Raw genomic sequence first — 17,929 nt, 5'->3', positions numbered from 1 at the left:
TTATCTCAATAACTACTGAAGGGTTTGTGCCTTTTTTGGGACAATTTTATGCATTCATAATAATAAAGCAGTGATTTACTTGATAAAACATCTTAATAAAAAGCCTTTGTACCTTTACTGTCAAATTTATGTATTCATAGGTAATTAGTATTATTATACTCAATAAAACAACCTTGTGACATTACCTTCCAAATAGTCAAGCCAATACTGTATACTTAGACTCTCTCTAAGGCCTATAACATGAATTTATAAAAAAAAATTAGCCCTTTTGTGAATATAAAAAATTTAACATTATCAAGGCTCTTTTACTATCAAGCACTTAGAATAGTCGAGCTTGCTGTCCTACAGACAGCTCTTGTTTATTAAGTGGTTTGTGTTAAAATTTGTAGTAGTGTAGTAGCGTAAAAAATTGTTGAAGGATCAAAAAAAAAAATTTTTCAGGGGGGGGGGGGCAATATACATGTGGGAAACTATAAGTTACAATCTTTGTAAAAAAGCAAAGACTTGTGCAGGTAGTTATTATAACAGGATGCCATATTTGATTCAGGTAAGTCTTGGTTCAAGCGACACGGTGTTTCTATGGTTACATGAGGCCACACCCGGAACAGATGGTCATATATTTGTTAATCCACTTGATTCAAACACATTCATGGGCCTTGTTTGGTAAAACTTTATTTTAATTACATCTCCATTATACCATATGATAGTAGTTAATAGCCTGCCTTACATGTATGTAATCATGTTAATGTAAGAGAGAAAGCCTGGCTATACCCTGTGTTATAAGTTCATGTTATAGTAAACAATAGAGGTTGAAGCTAGTCCCCTGCTCTATTTGCTTCTTGCCTAGGTTGACTGTATGATTTAAGCTCATTAAATATACTGTTAAATATGTCTTTTAAATGCAAATATGGTCTAAAGAATGTACAATTTTTTAGTGGCTGAACAGAAACTTAGAAATAAGAATATACAATAAATGATACAACTAAGTTTTTGTTCTTTCACCTTGTTGCCCTTCCACTTAAACTGTAGATTGCTTAGACCAGCAACATTATATTATCTATACTGCATAAATAATTTCGGAAGCAAATGTATATATATGTATAATAGTCATGTACTTGGTATTTAGAGATATTTGACAGATATGGGAAAAAAAATTTAAACAAAAAGCACCAATAATATAATTCTTATTAATATCATTTGCTTTGAATTTGGATCTTTCACCTGTTTTAAGCTCACCTTACTATAACATACTCATGGCAACCTTTGGTGATCCCTCTCTGTCTGTTGTTGTGCATCATCAACAATTTCTTCAAACAATATCTCCTCTAAAACCACAAGAATCAGAATATATTTGGTAGTGTTAACTTTCAACATTCACACCAATATCAATATGTCCTATGTGAACAAGTTTTGTGATGTATTTTGACATTGACATCTCTACTGGTTTGGGACAACCAAATCTAGAGGACCATCAAACCTGGGTTGTCTTCTTTGTACGGTGGTTGACAATTAATCAGTCACCTTTTTATTGACAACAGATGCATGCATCTTTTATAATCAATAAATTGAAATTGATTTTTACTTTCTTAAATTTAACAGTTTTATGATAACCACATGTTGTAAACATTGTAAATTCTGATGTAATAAGTGCAATACCTGACTTCTTTCACTAGCTGTAAGCATTTGCAGTGTAAACAGTAGACACTTAAAATTTCAGCATGTGCAGCTGGAATACAGTATATTATCATAAGAATAGAAAAATTGTTACATTCTAGTCATTATCTGGATTAAATTTAAGTTATATACATCTGTCCAGACACATGGTACTGTAGTGAGGACAATTTAGGTAATTTTGATATCCCTTGTAAAGAACTCAAACACAAGTGTCAGCATAACCAGAATAAACAAACAAGCTCTTAATTAAGTTTGGAGAAGACCCCAGCTGCATTATTGTGTAATTTATGAATGGATTGTCTTTATATTTGGACACTGCAATTCTATAGGCAAGACCTTCAAGCAGATTTATTTGATTTTGATATTCACTCTGCAGTGATCTTGACCTTGATAGTCAAACTTTTGAATTTGGCTAGATCTTGTTGCTATGATTTCTAAAATGATAAATGGATTGTCTTCATACAGTTACTTGAGCACAACAATCCTTGGGACAAGACATTATTCAGAGTATTGATTTTAGCTCAGATTATCATTACTTTCTTATTTATATATATATCTTATTTATACATAAACCTACATGTTGAATTTTTCTAATATGATCTTGACCTTTAATTGTTGTTGACTGTCAAGGTCAAATGATTGAAATTTGCCTACATTGACATAACTTTCTTATTTCTTAACAAAAAATTTGGACAAAAGAACCCATGGGACAAAACAGACATGTTGAATTATACAAATATGACCTTGATCATCAGGGCCAAATAATTAAATTTAGCAAAAATTCTCATAACTTTGTTATTTATTTATGTATTTATTTGATTTATATTGAAACAAACGAAATATTTTGACTGAATAAAAAAATGACCTTGACCTATAAATGACATAAGACTGTTAAGGTCATTCATGTCGCCAATGTGGCCTCAGCCAGTAAAATGTTCAAATTATGCCCTTAGTGTCAAAATTGACCAAGCTCTGGGGGTCATTTCTTCACATATTGCATAGATCCAACAAGTCTTTGTGACATTTTCAATTTAACACAATAAGGCCTTGTATAATTTTAGAAGTGTGTTCACTTCCAACTAATCTGGTAAACAGACATTTAAAAAATTAGACAGATAAATCAGTAGTATGTGTCCAAAGACTGTGCTAGTGTTTGTGATAGATGTATGACTTGTTTCATATTTCAGATCAGTATGGGAACAGCTGATGTTATAATGATACTTACAGCAGAGCCCCCTGACACATTTCATTCCTGTGCCAATTATTTATGTGATAATTTTGATGAATATTATGTTGTACTCTATGGGTATTTCTTGCAAATTTTCAATTATACCATATGCATGTATCATTGTAACATGTAGCTGAATTAGATGGTGTGTTGAGGTACTAACAGAAACATTATGTATTATTTACTATTTAATAATGGATATTATATTCATTTTTCCTACTCTACTTGTAATTGTAATTTGAAGTCGGAAGTTCAAATGCCAGGACAATATGAGATTACTAGATCTAATATGAGAAAAACAGGGCTAATGGTCAATACAGGTTTTCCACATACACATATTTCTCATTGTTATATATTCATGTATATGTATGCATGCATGTAATAACTGTATGTTCTTATGATAAAATGTATTTTACTGTTGAAGAGAAAAAGTTTAATATTCTTGGAAAAAAATATAATAATGGCCAGCCAACTGTAATATATTGGCCATTGGGTGGACATCTTCAATTCTGAAGTACAAAAATTCAGTAGAGTAAGGGTTTAAATGAGCCGCGTCAAGACAAAACCAATCACGCAGTCTGATCAGGATCCATGCTGTTCGCTTACCAACCCTATTACAAGTAGAGAAACTGATAGCGAACAGCATGGATCCTGATCAGACTGCGCGGATGCGCAGGCTGGTCTGGATCCATGCTGGTTGCAAACCCACTATGTTGGTTTTGTCGTGATGCGGCTCATATTTATGTAACTAGTTGTGTTATATAGACGACTATATGGCTGTATTACAGATCAGTATGGGTACGGCAGACACCGTTACATATCTTACAGCTGATTCTCCTGCCACATTTCATTACAGTGCAGATCATTTTTGTGACAATTTTGATGAATATTACATGATACTGATTGGGTATATTTTCCTTTCCCCTGTCTCTCTTTGTGCTTATTAAGTCTGCTTATGACATTGTTATAAAAAGGTGCTTTTTATACTAGCTAAAATTATGCTAGTCTTGCTGTTACCAATTCTTTCCCAATTTTTTGCAGCTGTTAGATAAAGTCATATAATGCTCATATTTTTGTCTGTCAAGATCAATTAGTAATGTGCATGTATTTTAAAAGATTGACTTTTATAACCATGAAAAATATTGAGTGATACTAAAAAAAAGGATTGGAGCGCCACACTAAATACCGTATTCCGGTGCATACGGGACAAGATGCTTGTATGATTAAATGCTAAAATTTCGCCTTCTCACCTAACGGAATGAACTTTTAAATGTGTAATTCATCTTTTCACACTGATTTATATATGATAAGGAATCAAAAATGTGATAATTGCAAGAAAAACATATTTGTCTATTTTGTTATCATGATTTCTGCAAGCGTCTAGAGGTACTGCTCCAATCCTGTACTGAGTTAAATCCAAAAATATTTATGATACATTATCAATCAGCCTAAATGATAAAGAGATAGGCCCTCGCTTTTTTTATGAATTGAACGTTACCTATACATTCTGAATTATATTAATAGAAATTTTTGTCCTGATTGGGTCCACCAAATCCGGACAACCATGAAACCTGGACAGCCTCTGAAACTTGAAAAAGTTGTTGTCTTTGTTCTATGGTTGTCAATCTATCAGTTGCTTTTGTATCAACAATAAATGAATTTTTTTCTTGATGTTGAAAATTCTGATGTAAGGAGTGCAATACCTGACCTCTTTCACAAACTGTAATCATTTGAAGAGTAATCAATAAAATGCTTAAAATTTCAAACTAGCTCTGCAGTTTAGAGAATAAACTAGCTGTACTGTTGTCAATTTTCCAGGTATCTACCTTTAAAATTGTGTAATCTGTATGGGGAAAATATTCAAAAAGTGTTTTGTTGATGGTCCGTGACACCAGTAGATCACATGGACTCTTGATTAGTTTTTTATAGTAAAATATAAAATTGAACACAATTATGGCAAAATGTCCAGTCACTTTTTTACCTATTCACTGACCATTTACAGTTTTATGGGCATCTGTGTTACTTTAAGCTTTCTGCTTGCAATTTGTTATGGTTTTTGACACCTAATATTGCTTCGGTTTTGACACCTAATATGACTATCCAACCCCTAGTTTAAAGCCCTTGGTGGCTAAGGGTGGCTACACCATTTATCCTTGTGTTATTGAAAGAGGCTACTTCTGAAGTTTATGCATCTCTTAGCTCCAGCAGGTGAGATGGAGATAGAGTTCAACGATCAGATAGAAAATATGAAAATGTTTCTATGGACAATTTGTGGTTTGGAATTGAGGGATTAAGTCGCAAATGTTAACTATCATGAGACTGGGTATTGTCAGCATAATTATCAATAATTGTGTTAATATTTGGCATGCTAGTATGTTGTATTTTTCAATATAAACAAGCAAATTCGTTGAATTTATATCCCCCACCGAGTACTGGTTATTATTAACACAAGAACTGAAGACATAAGGCTTTATTTCTATATTAATCATGGCATAAACAGTAATATTCTTTGAACTTGATAAATATTCATGGCAAAACTTTATGGGAACCTTCAATACCAAGAGGAGATGCGCATACCGTTGCCTTGTTCAGTATCTGACCGGAACAAGGCGACTATATGCACATCTCCTCTTAGTATCCCATAAAGTTTCATTGAATTCCAGCCAGTAGTTACAGAGAAGTAGCACGGAATGATTATTGCTCTGGTTGTATACTGCCTAAGTTATCAAGGGTCATAACTCTAAGTTAAAATGTCTGACCCGAACAAGGCGACAGCCAAGAGTTGCAGAGTAGTAGCGCAGAAACAATTTTTTCTCTATATGCATACTGCATAACTAATCAAGGGCCATAACTCTGAGTTAAAGTGTCTGACCCGAACAAGGCAACGATATGCGCATCTCCTCTTGGTATTGAAGATTCCCATAAAGTTTCGTTGAATTCAAGCCAGTAGTTGCAGAGAAGTAGCATGGAAACAATTTTTACTCTATATGCATACTGCATAACTAATCAAGGGCCATAACTCTGAGTTAAAGTGTCTGACTGGAACAAGTCGACGATATGCGCATCTCCTCTTGGTATTGAAGGTTCCCATAAAGTTTCGTTGAATTTCAGCCATGAGTTGCAGAGAAGTAGTGCGGTAACGATTTTTACTCTATATGCATACTACATAACTAATCAAGGGCCATAACTCTGAGTTAAAGGGTCTGACCGGAACAAGCTGACGATATGCCCATCTCCTGTTGATATTGATGATTCCCATAAAGTTTAAAGAACTACTCCGGAAACGAAATTCGGAAGGACGGACGAACAACGCCAAAACTATATCCCCCTCCCGATTCCATCGGCGGGGGATAACTACTATAGAGTTATGCCTCTCCATAAGCAAATCTTTGTGAAGTTATTTATTTTTCCTAAAGGTAACTTTTGAAGAATATGATTTATTTTGTTTATATTTGGCATGTAAGTATGTTATATCAAAACTGAGGTTGAGTTAACTTTTTTGTTGCAATCTGCTTACCAAGAGTTATGCACCTTTATAAGCAATGCATGTGTGAAATAATTGGTTAGTTTCTATGGCAAGTTGGGCATATCTTTTGACATATCTGTCTGTGCCAATACCTTTATACAAAGCACAATTAGTCACCAACGTTAAATCCACGATATTGGCAAGTCTTATTACTGTGGCATTTAGTTTCCCCAAGTTGTTTCCCATTTTTGCACTTTAAAAATAGGTATGATTAACCAGTGGACAAGTTGCATTTATTTTAAGTTTTACCTGTACTGAGGTCTTCATGCTATACCCACTTACTATTCTGTATACTGACCATGACCTTTGGATGTAACATATTTGCTCTATACATTTCCTTTTATAGACTTTGAATGTAGCTTTTGTTAACCTAGTTTGGCAAGTATTTTAATTATGTTTAAAATATATTTGACCAACTGTCCGTGACAAATGTTGTAGGCCAATTAGGTTTGATGTAAAAGTGTGAGAGTTTGATTGAAAACATTTTCGTTCTCAGATGTCAGGTCATATGAAGAAATATCTCAAATTAACACTATAGATGCAAACCAACAAATATTTTTTCATTGCCTGGTACCAGTCAGATGTTCAATATATCCATATACTTCTCCTAATTTAACTAAGCAAAGATTTCCTGTTGGGGCTTTGTGTTGCCTCATGATAAAACTCACATTGTTAAACTATGTTCCATTCCTTGAATAATTGTTATCTAGTGAATTATGGGTAATCTGTGAGGTGTCATGAATGTTCAATAGAACATTATAAATGTACATGATTGTCATGTAACAGAAAACAAGTGTAAGAGCTTATGAATATATCAAAGACTTAGTACATGTGCTAAAAAGCCTTTACACTAAGTAAGCTTGTAATTGTTAGAGGTCTAGTCTACCTTCACCTTGAGGTCTAGTCTACCTTCACCTTTGGTCTAGTCTACCTTCACCTTGAGGTCTAGTCTACCTTCACCTTGAGGTCTAGTCTACCTTCACCTTTGGTCTAGTCTACCTTCACCTTGAGGTCTAGTCTACCTTCACCTTGAGGTCTAGTCTACCTTCACCTTGAGGTCTAGTCTACCTTCACCTTGAGGTCTAGTCTACCTTCACCTTTGGTCTAGTCTACCTTCACCTTGAGGTCTAGTCTACCTTCACCTTGAGGTCTAGTCTACCTTCACCTTTGGTCTAGTCTACCTTCACCTTGAGGTCTAGTCTACCTTCACCTTTGGTCTAGTCTACCTTCACCTTGAGGTCTAGTCTACCTTCACCTTGAGGTCTAGTCTACCTTCACCTTGAGGTCTAGTCTACCTTCACCTTGAGGTCTAGTCTACCTTCACCTTGAGGTCTAGTCTACCTTCACCTTGAGGTCTAGTCTACCTTCACCTTGGTTTTGTCGTGACACAGATCATTTCATCACTAACAATGAAATAAGGGTAATCTGCTAGGTGTCATGCACGCTATTATTTGTATGTTATTTGTCTAGAAAATCATTTCATCACTAACTGTGTAAACTTGTATAAGCATAATATAAACTTAGCATAAAATCATACAGTCAACACCTGGTGCTTAGGCTTCCATTAATACAATACATGTGTATTATTTAGATTCATAGCCTGATGTCAAATAGACATTAACTATAGAAATGATAAATGTGTAAAACATGACTTATTGTGGCATTAATAAATTTTAGAGTCTAATAATAAGAAATCTAATTAGGCAGTTACTTTAACTTATAATCACAATTATGAATTGCAGACCATCATAAATTTCATGATATCTCATTGATACACAAATTATTATAATTTAAAATCTTGTGGTGAGACTGTTTTAATTTAAATTATGAAGGGACTGATTAAAAGTGTTTACTTTAATCTTAAAGCAGCATGTCTCCAGATTTATGATAGTTTTAATGAAAATTTTTAAAATATTTAAAAAAAAAATATTGTCAGGTAAACAAAGAAAGTAATTTACGCATTGCAGACGGCACTCACAATCTACAAAAATTACTAAAAATAGGTCAGAATATGCAAAAATATCTGCATACCTGCATTAGTAACACAGTAGAAATATGGTGATAAATACTGCAAAGTCAGTTATTTATTGCTTAGAACATGTAAATTGTTTCTTGAATTCTGATTATTTTTACTTCTTAAAATATTAGTAAATTTGCCTTTAATTGTAAAATTTTCTTCTGGTTGATTTTCTTGAAATATTTTGGCTCATCTGGGGGCATATGCGGCTTTAAAACATCTAAATTTTCAGGAAATGAAATTATGAGTTGGATGGTAGTTAAAGATAATTCCACCTATTCATGTTGAATTTATACTTCATACAACTTTTTTTCTGATTTTGAGCTTAGTATATTACTGTTTTCATGCCTGGTCATGCCACAGCAGATTTCATACATGTTTTACATGTTATATATTATTGTAGATGAAACTTACTCTTGCCTGAATGTAGGCTATGTTCCAACTAAACTTGAACAAGTTATTTAAAAACTTGAACATTAAGGTGAAGCTTGCTAGCGAATGCTTCCCCTTAACTAAAAGTTTTTATATAATATTACTATTATTAAGTGTATTGTATTTCATTTATCTGAATAATATGCCATGAGTTACTGAGAACTATTATATGTTTTATATCCCCTAAATTCCGTAGTACCTTTTTACCCAGTTTTAGTTGTTGCCTAACTGTCCACTGAGTGGAACTTACAACCATAATTTAGATGTGTCCTAGTATTACTAATATCCACCAAGTCTTGTTACTCATAAAATATTGCTGGTCCTATATGTTTAGAAGTTGCATTGTATGTAAGCATATGTAAGCATCATCCTTTTTATATTACGAAAAAAGACTACTGTATTTTCTCCTATTAACTGCAACAAGATACTTGACATTTTCCAAGACAGCAAGCACATTTACTTTTAGACCAAAATAAGCAGTATCTAAACTTTTGATAAAAATACATTAGTTCATCATTTTAAGCTGTTTATCTCCTAAATAGAATGAATGTTTTTTCTCAAAGAACATTAAAACAGGCATTGTAAAATGGTTTAAATTATTAGTATACATAGATTTAAGATGATATTGTATTGTGTGAAACATTTTCATGATAATTTCATTAATTGGTACAACTTTTAGTTTATTACTCAGTGAAATATCATATATTGTGTTACAGCTTCAAGAATGGTTCTCTGACACGTGAGAATGTGATGAACAGTTGTGCAGGATCATGGGAAAAATTTAACGAAATGCTGAGTAAGACCCCACCAGGCAATAATGGCAATATAGGTAGATTATAGAAGTTATTTTATCCGTAGATGCGAAATGTTTTATGATATATATACATGTATAGTAAAGAATGTGAGACTATAAGAACAAAGATCATTAGACATTTATATGTCTGGTTTTTTTTCCCGACTTTGTTGTTGTAAGAATTTAAGCAATTTTTTATGAAATATTGTATCTTTAATGAATAATTTATAAAGTTCTGTAGAATAAGAAGCTGATTATATTTGGACAAGTACTTGGCCGCATAATCAATATAGCATGAGCTATCAAGTGGAAATTTTGCATTTTTCTTACTGGGTACGAGTTAGAATCCGTCCCCATCCACATTATACTGTTACAAAACTTTATTATTTCATTTGTGTTGCCTCATATCTGCCATGATTGATACTTACATAATTGTGCTTTATCATTTTTATGCCCCCACAATGTGGGAGCATATAGCGTTGCACTTGTCCGTCCGTCCGTCAGTCCGTCCGTCAGTCAGTCCGTCCGTACGTCCCGAAATCTTGTGAACGCAACTCCTCTTAAACCGGATGGCAGATTTTGCTTAAACTTACAGGGATGAACAACCTTAATGTGTAGATGGTAGTAAAGGAAGGAATTTTTGCTGCGACCAAATTTAACAGAATTATGGCCCTTTGTTGATTTTTTCACTAGATACTATGTAGAAATTTTGTGAACGCAACTCCTCTAAAACCGGATGGCAGATTTTGCTTAAACTTACAGGGATGAACAACCTTAATGTGAAGATAGTATTAAAGGAAGGAATTTCCGCTGCGATCAAATTTAACAGAATTATGGCCCTTTGTTGATTTTTTCACTAGATACTATGTAGAAATTTTGTGAACGCAACTCCTCTAAAACCGGATGGCAGATTTTGCTTAAACTTACAGGGATGAACAACCTTAATGTGTAGTTGGTAGTAAAGGAAGGATTTTTTGCTGCGACCAAATTTTACAGAATTATGGCCCTTTGTTGATTTTTCACTATATACTATGTACAAATTTTGTGAACGCAACTCCTCTTAAACCGGATGGCAGATTTTGCTAAAACTTTCAGGGATGAACAACCTTAATGTGTAGATATTAGTAAAGGAAGGAATTTTTGCTGCGACCAAATTTTACAGAATTATGGCCCTTTGTTGATTTTTTCACTAGATACTATGTAGAAATTTTGTGAACGCAACTCCTCTTAAACCGGATGGCAGATTTTGCTTAAACTTACAGGGATGAACAACCTTAAGGTGTAGATGGTAGTAAAGGAAGGAATTTTCGCTGCGACCAAATTTTACAAAATTATGGCCCTTTGTTGATTTTTTCACTATATACTATGTAGAAATTTTGTGAACGCAACTCCTCTTAAACCGGATGGCAGATTTTGCTTAAACTTACAGGGATGAACAACCTTAATGTGTAGATGGTAGTAAAGGAAGGAATTTTTGCTGCGACCAAATTTTACAGAATTATGGCCCTTTGTTGATTTTTTCACTTTATACTATGTAGAAATTTTGTGAACGCAACTCCTCTTAAACCGGATGGCAGATTTTGCTTAAACTTCCAGGGATTAACAACCTTAATGTGTAGATGGTAGTAAAGGAAGGATTTTTTGCTGCGACCAAATTTAACAGAATTATGGCCGTTTGTTGATTTTTAGTTTTCAACTTGTGGCACATGTAGTCCAAAAAATATTTGACCTAGAGTCATAAGATTGACAGAACAGTGGCGTGTGGGGGCATCAGTGTCCTATGGACACATTTCTAGTTCGTAATAGAAACTTATCTTATGATAGAGCACAGGAAATACAGGCTTCTCACCATAAAGTCACACTGAAATCAACCTTTATCCCTTTAAGGATTTTCTTCAAACTTTGGTAAAATGTTCTTCTCAACAAGATAGCGATAATTAAAACTCATGCCACTGCTGTATTGGCTCATGGTCATTGTCACTCTTTATAGACAAATATAATTGTGTGTCCCCTAAATAAATCTTATTCCCCATTTAAGCATTTACCGCAACAAAGCAATGTGCAGAACCCATGCTGCTGCTGTGTTGCCTCAAGGTCGAGGTCATACTTGAAGTTCAAATACCAAAAACTTTTGTGTCAACTCTATATATGTTTTTATCCCTTGACAAATTTTCTTCAAACATACTGTAGCTCAAATGTTCATATTAAAAGATAATTTTAAATGGACCAAAACAAATTCTTGTGTCATAGAAATGGAAGTAGTTTTCATCACTCCTTTGGCAGCTTTAGTATGACATGATAATCAGGGGGTTTCTTTTGTTGTTTTTCAGGAATTTACTTTGACAAGAAAGAAATACAACCAGTTGTGAGAGGCATCTTTAGATTTAATGAAAACAATGAACAGGTATTTTCTACTGTGTAGAACCACCAATCTTCTACAAGCTAGTGAAATAGATGCCTCACTTGAAAGAATACAGAGTCCCTGGCAGAACATTAAATTCATGCCAGTCAGAAACTAGTGCTTTAAAGCATCCTATGGACCTCCATGTTTAGGCTGTTTTGGTTGCAGACTTTAAACATCAGGCCCCTTATTGCTGTGTATTCAAATGCCTCCATGGACTTTAGATTCTGTCCAGCTAACAAACAGGTCTATGGTTCTACTCGGGTGCCTGTCTTCCATATACGTTTCTATATGACCTTAATGTTAATGTGACTTAAGCCTATCCAAAAAAGGCCCGAGAGTCTAAATTCACTTAGCTAACTGAGTCTTCTTACAAATAGTTTACTCTAACCAGTACATGAAAATGTGTATTAATAATTTAATATGTGCAAGTTGATATCTCCAAAATTTTTGAAGGGAATTGGTTAAAACTTCACACACTTATTTCAGAACATGTTAGGAGGTCACGCTCCAAGGCCCATGATTACCAGAATTATGGCCCTGTTTTAAGCTAGAAATTTTACTGTCAAGTACAGTTTAAACCAACATGATTGTTTCAAAGTTATAGAAAACAATATGGTGTATAATTTACTGTAATTTAAAATGTTTCAAAGTTTATATAAATCAATTGTCTCTAATAAAGCTAATAATGAACTATTTCAGGTTGAAAGTTTTACACCGGAGATAGAAGTGCGGGCAGTGTTAGAGAGTCAGTTTCTTGCGAGACTCATGTATGCTAAACTTTGTGGATTACAAATAGGTTAGTCCTTTCTACAAATCTATGTACATGTATTTATAATTTAGTATGTAAAAATATCTTGTTATATTCAATTGTTTGAAATGGTTGATATCTGACATTTCACTTTGAACATTTTTAACTTATATTATCTTAGGTTAATAGAGCAACATGTGCCTGAATGATAAATTTTGTGATTAGTCTGTAGGACTGTACTTAATCTTAAAGAGGGTGGGGTCTTGGGTAGGAGAATTTTGTGTTGGAAGGAAAAGGGGAGTTTTGTCTGTCAACAATACTTGTAATGTTAATAGACATATTAGTCTACTAACTATTCAATTTTACAAAAAGCAAATTTCAATAAGGTTTTGTTAAGGCTCTTTGCTTTTGATGGGTATAATTAAAAAAAAAACTTTTGTGATGGGAATTTGAATGGAAATTTTAATAAATATTACTAGTAATAGGGGTGGATTGTAAAATAAGGGACCATAATTTTCTTTTTTCATTCTGTACTTTTACTTACTAGTGTAGGCTTCCTTTTTTATATTGACAGAAAAAAAAAGAGTACAAAACAACAGATAGGTATGCAGATAAATATATATATTGGTATTTAATGTGTAGTGTTAAATTATTTTCTTGTAGGTCCTAAATCACGTGTGATTGCTACAGGTGGTGCCTCGGCTAATCCAGCTATACTCCAGGTAAATATTATATCCTGTGATACATATACACGTATGTTCAATATTGTATGTTTTAATCTGTCTTGCTGTAGAACCTGTTTCCGAACCTGTTATGTTGATCAGAAAGTCAAAGATATCACTTACACATCAGCTATGAAATAACAAAGAAAATAATGTATTTAAACTTCATTACATTCTCAACTAAAAACATAGAACGACGTTGAAAATGAGCTGCCTTCGAAAATAAGCCATTAATATCTTTACCATATCTAAAATAAGCCCCAGCTTATTATCAGATATTTAGGTTATCCAAATAATATTTTAATATGTTAATTATTTCTACAATATTTCTAAAATTTTAGTGACATGTTATTGTGTTATATTGTAGATAATAGCGGATATATTCAACACAACTGTATATATCACAGATGTCCCAAACTCAGCAGCTTTAGGTGCATGCTACAGGGCCAAACATGGTAAAATACTCTATGATATTGATAACATTAACATGCAATACAAATCACTGTAGATTTTATTGACAAACATAAAACACATTTGATTTGTTGGTACCTTAAATGGTTCTCTGTCTTTATGTTAGGTTTGGGTTCTTTTGGATTAAGGTCAAAGTCACCAGGGCTGACATAGACTGGTGTCTACATTTCCTTAACATGGCCAAGTAGCTTTAAAACACTTACCTCTCACCGCTGTTGGTTTGACTCCTGACAGGGACTTTGGATTCTATCCAGAATGTTGGTGTTTCTACTCAGGTGCCCGCCCGTTTTTGCCCAAAATAATGCACATAGAGGCACCTGAGGTCTTCCTCCACCAATAAAGCTTAAAAGTTTTTATATGATTATACTGTGTTGCTGTGATGTTAATCGGAACATCAACATTTCCTCATAGATAATTATATGCTTTTTTCAGAGCGTCATTAGAGACGAGTCATTTCAGATTAGCTATAGTAAACATTTTGTTTCTATTTATCTTTTTTTCTGAAATATTACTGATGACTTTTAGATTAAGAAGATATTATTTCATTTGAGTTAAATATGAAATGTATGATAAAATTCCAAATGTTTTAAACTATATTGAATTTTTTTATTATTAGCAAAAATATACACCATATTTCACTTAATTGAAAAAATGTCCTTTTCATTTAATTTACCAACAAGAAATACCATAATCATTGTAAAGAATTGGCGTGCAACTACAATTGTATAGCATGAAGCAATATTTTGATTACTCATAAGTGAGTGGTGCGGTTCAATACACAGTTTGCCGTCTTTGATCACAGTCTTGAACTATGTTGAGATAATATAACCAGAACCATTATTTTAATTTATGATAATGTAATGAATAACTGATGCTACTGACTGTTAGAGAGAGAAAAAATCTTAGAAAGTAGTCCCTAAAATTTAATATAAATTTTGACTTTGCCCACATTCATATTTTTGAATTTTGACTCTGCTTACATTCATATTTATGAACTTTGACTCTGTCCATATTCATATGTATATTTCGTATTTGTTTTGAACAAATATGAATATACTTGACTGATATAGCACCATATTTCATGAGTATAATGAAATAAATATATAATATGTTGTGTATATTTTACAGCAATGATGCCAGAGGGTACACCATACAGTGAGATAGTAAAGAATTTACCAGAGCCTGTCTGTGCTTGTAAACATACACCTGGTCTAGAAAAGGTATCTTGAATTTTGTAGCTTAAGGATTCAATGCACATTATGCCTCAGAAATCAATAAATTTTTAATTCTTTAGAAAGGTCAGATATGTGTTTAATAATATTTTGATAAGGAATTTAAAACATCTTAGATGTTAAACAACTGCAAAAAATAGTGTTGAATGTACTGGTTATGGACCATAAAAACCGGACAACCACCAAACCTGGACGGCCCCGAAAATGCTTAATTTAGTGTTTTCTTCATACAGTGGTTGTCAGTCACTTTTTTTTATCAACAATAAATGCATGTTTTTTCTATAATTAAGTAATAAAATTTATTTAAATTTTTGTAAATGGTAATATTTTAATGTCTATTTCAAGAATGTTGACATTGAAATTTGGGTGTCAAGAAAGCAATGCCTGACCCCACATACCAGCTATAATCATTTGCAGAGTAAACAATAGAATATCCAAAACTTCAGTATTTGTTGCTGAAATATTGTATATCATGTTAAAAATCAAAAATTAAAACACCCAAGCTTTTATCTGAATTAAATCACATCATGTACACATCTGTCCGGACACATGGTACTGTAGTGTAGACATATTAGGTAATTTTGATACCCTCCTTGGCAAGCCTGAGATACAAGTGTCAATACAGTCAGAAATAAACAAAGTAGTTTGTTAGTTAGGAGAAGAACCTAGCTGTACTGTGTCAAATTTTTAGGTCTCTAGGTTTGAAATTATAAAATCTGTATGGAAAAATCTGGTTGATTGTCCCGACCAGTACAGTAAAGTGTTGTTAAGGTAGCGAAATGTAAACAAAGTAGTGTTTCACTTTCATACAAAATACTAACTCACTATAATTATACCAATTGCCAAAGAGCAAATGAAGTATATAGCCAAATAGTAATTTTTTGTAAACTCTAATAAGATACAAAAATAAAAAGTTTAAATTTGAGAAATGAAAATAATACCATTTCAGGGTTTAATGGGCATCGATTATTGACTGGCACTTTCTGAATCCTACTTTTACAGTTTAAACCTTCATTATTATTCATCTAGGAAAATGGCTTATGAAGATATTTTGTTTCTACCCATATATCTGCTTCTGTCTTAAATAACACATGGAAGGGCACTTGGAGGTTTACATCAACGAGTCATGCTAGACATTTGATTCATTATGTTCTGTAATGATAATTGAGTAACTCAAAATCCAACATTCTGGATGTTTTTGGAAAGGATATCATTCACCATCAGGATAAAAAAGGTCCAATGTCAGCTTTATTATGCTAAGTTTGAGAAAATCCTTCAAAGTGTAGAATTTCAAACATGGCTCTTCCATAAGGCAATTTGCAGAACTGATGCTGTCAACTCAAGGTTAAGGTCACTCTTGAAGGTAACAAATGAGTGTGCATAACTGTGGTTAAGGTCACTTTAAGGCCAAATGTAAGACACATTGTGTTTGCTCTATAAATTCTATGCCATTTAAGGATTTTCTTCAATCTGAGCTCCAATATCAACCACAGTAAGACAGTGTATCCATGCCACCCTTTGACTGGCTGAAGGTCAAGGTCATGCTTGAAAGTTTTATATCAGACAATTTTGTCTCCACTATAAATTCTATACTCCTTGAAGGACTTTGTTCAAATTTAACTTCAAAAATGTTTATAAATATTTCAAACCTACATAAAATCCTGTGTCATAGACAGTGGATGGGTTATTGTTCTTGTTATTCTTTAATTCAGACAAGGCACAACTAAAAACACAGTACATGAATAACATACTTTTGGTATTTCAGGTATATATGCCTATGATGGAAAGATACAGGAAACTTGAGGAGAAAATTTCTGCCATGTGAGGAAATACAATAAGCATAGAGACAATAGGGGATAATATATCCACACCATGTTTTATAACCAGGTTATGGGGAGCACATGTGATTATATTGATATCATACAGGAAGATTTGTATAATAAACAAGAATTTCAAAGTGATTTGGTAAATGTAATGAAATTGTCGAGGAAAAGGTGTACTAATTGATAGATTGTGGTTAGATATGGCTATGGGCTTTAGATAATGATATGTGCAGGTGATATATTGTAGGTCAGGGCTTTTGTTTGGTAAAATTTGGGGCAGAATATGGGCCCCATTCCCCCATTAAAATTGCATGTTTTTTTCCTTGCCTAATACAAAAAAAAACTTGAAAATAATATTTAACAGCCATAGATCAGTGATAACGTTTTAAAGTTGAATTTTTATACAAAGTATCAAAGATATATTCATTTTTGGCCGGGTTGCACTGGTGCAAACCCGGGTTATAGTATGGTGAATGTTGGGCGGCGGGCGTCTGGGCGCGCGGGCGGGGAAAAAACTTTCGTAACAGTTTTCTCAGTAACTACTAATCATAGCCTTTTGATATTTAGTATACAGCATCAACACATGGTCCCATACTGTGGGATTCGATTTCAGGTCTGTCGCTCATCTACTTCCTGTTTGCCGACTTAGTTAAATTTTCAACATTAATGGTCAATAGTAGGAAATTTTCGTAACAGTTTTCTCAGCAACTACTTATCACAGCCTTTTGATATTTGGTATACAGCATCAACACATGGTCCCATACTGTGGGATTCGATTTCAGGTCTGTCGCTCATCTACTTCCTGTTTGCCGACTTAGTTAAATTTTCAACATTAATGGTCAATAGTAGGAAATTTTCG

At 33.4% G+C, this 17,929-nt stretch overlaps 1 protein-coding gene across 3 annotated transcripts; it reads left to right on the top strand.

Annotated features, from left to right (window-relative positions):
* The first annotated feature begins 514 nt into the window (after nucleotides 1–514).
* LOC132722279 (xylulose kinase-like) lies at nucleotides 515–17,516 on the top strand. 3 transcript variants are annotated; one of them, XM_060706751.1, is made up of 8 exons: nucleotides 515–663; nucleotides 9,594–9,706; nucleotides 12,001–12,074; nucleotides 12,774–12,870; nucleotides 13,486–13,544; nucleotides 13,912–13,999; nucleotides 15,144–15,235; nucleotides 17,013–17,516. In XM_060706751.1, exons 1-8 carry the CDS (start codon nucleotides 530–532, stop codon nucleotides 17,070–17,072), a joined length of 717 nt encoding a protein of 238 aa, XP_060562734.1. In that variant the 5' UTR covers nucleotides 515–529; the 3' UTR covers nucleotides 17,073–17,516. The 3 variants fall into 3 exon arrangements, with proteins under 3 accessions (XP_060562734.1, XP_060562733.1, XP_060562735.1); XM_060706750.1 differs by lacking the exon at nucleotides 515–663 and adding an exon at nucleotides 2,568–2,980; XM_060706752.1 differs by lacking the exon at nucleotides 515–663 and adding an exon at nucleotides 3,661–3,809.
* Nucleotides 17,517–17,929: the final 413 nt, after the last annotated feature.

This window comes from Ruditapes philippinarum, unplaced genomic scaffold, assembly GCF_026571515.1.
Source record: "Ruditapes philippinarum isolate M1 unplaced genomic scaffold, ASM2657151v2 ctg2186_1_1_1_1, whole genome shotgun sequence".
Lineage (NCBI taxonomy): Eukaryota > Metazoa > Mollusca > Bivalvia > Venerida > Veneridae > Ruditapes > Ruditapes philippinarum.
Note: the sequence above shows the minus strand (reverse complement) of the source record. Positions and strands in the feature narration are given on the sequence as shown.

Bases quoted from the DNA above. Each gene is read 5' to 3' on its own strand.
- LOC132722279 (XM_060706750.1), top strand. From the start codon at position 2,841: ATGACTTGTTTCATATTTCAGATCAGTATGGGAACAGCTGATGTTATA. The intron at 2,981-9,593 runs GTATTTCTTGCA...ATTGTGTTACAG, and splicing joins TATTATGTTGTACTCTATGG to CTTCAAGAATGGTTCTCTGA. The intron at 13,545-13,911 runs GTAAATATTATA...GTTATATTGTAG, and splicing joins CTAATCCAGCTATACTCCAG to ATAATAGCGGATATATTCAA.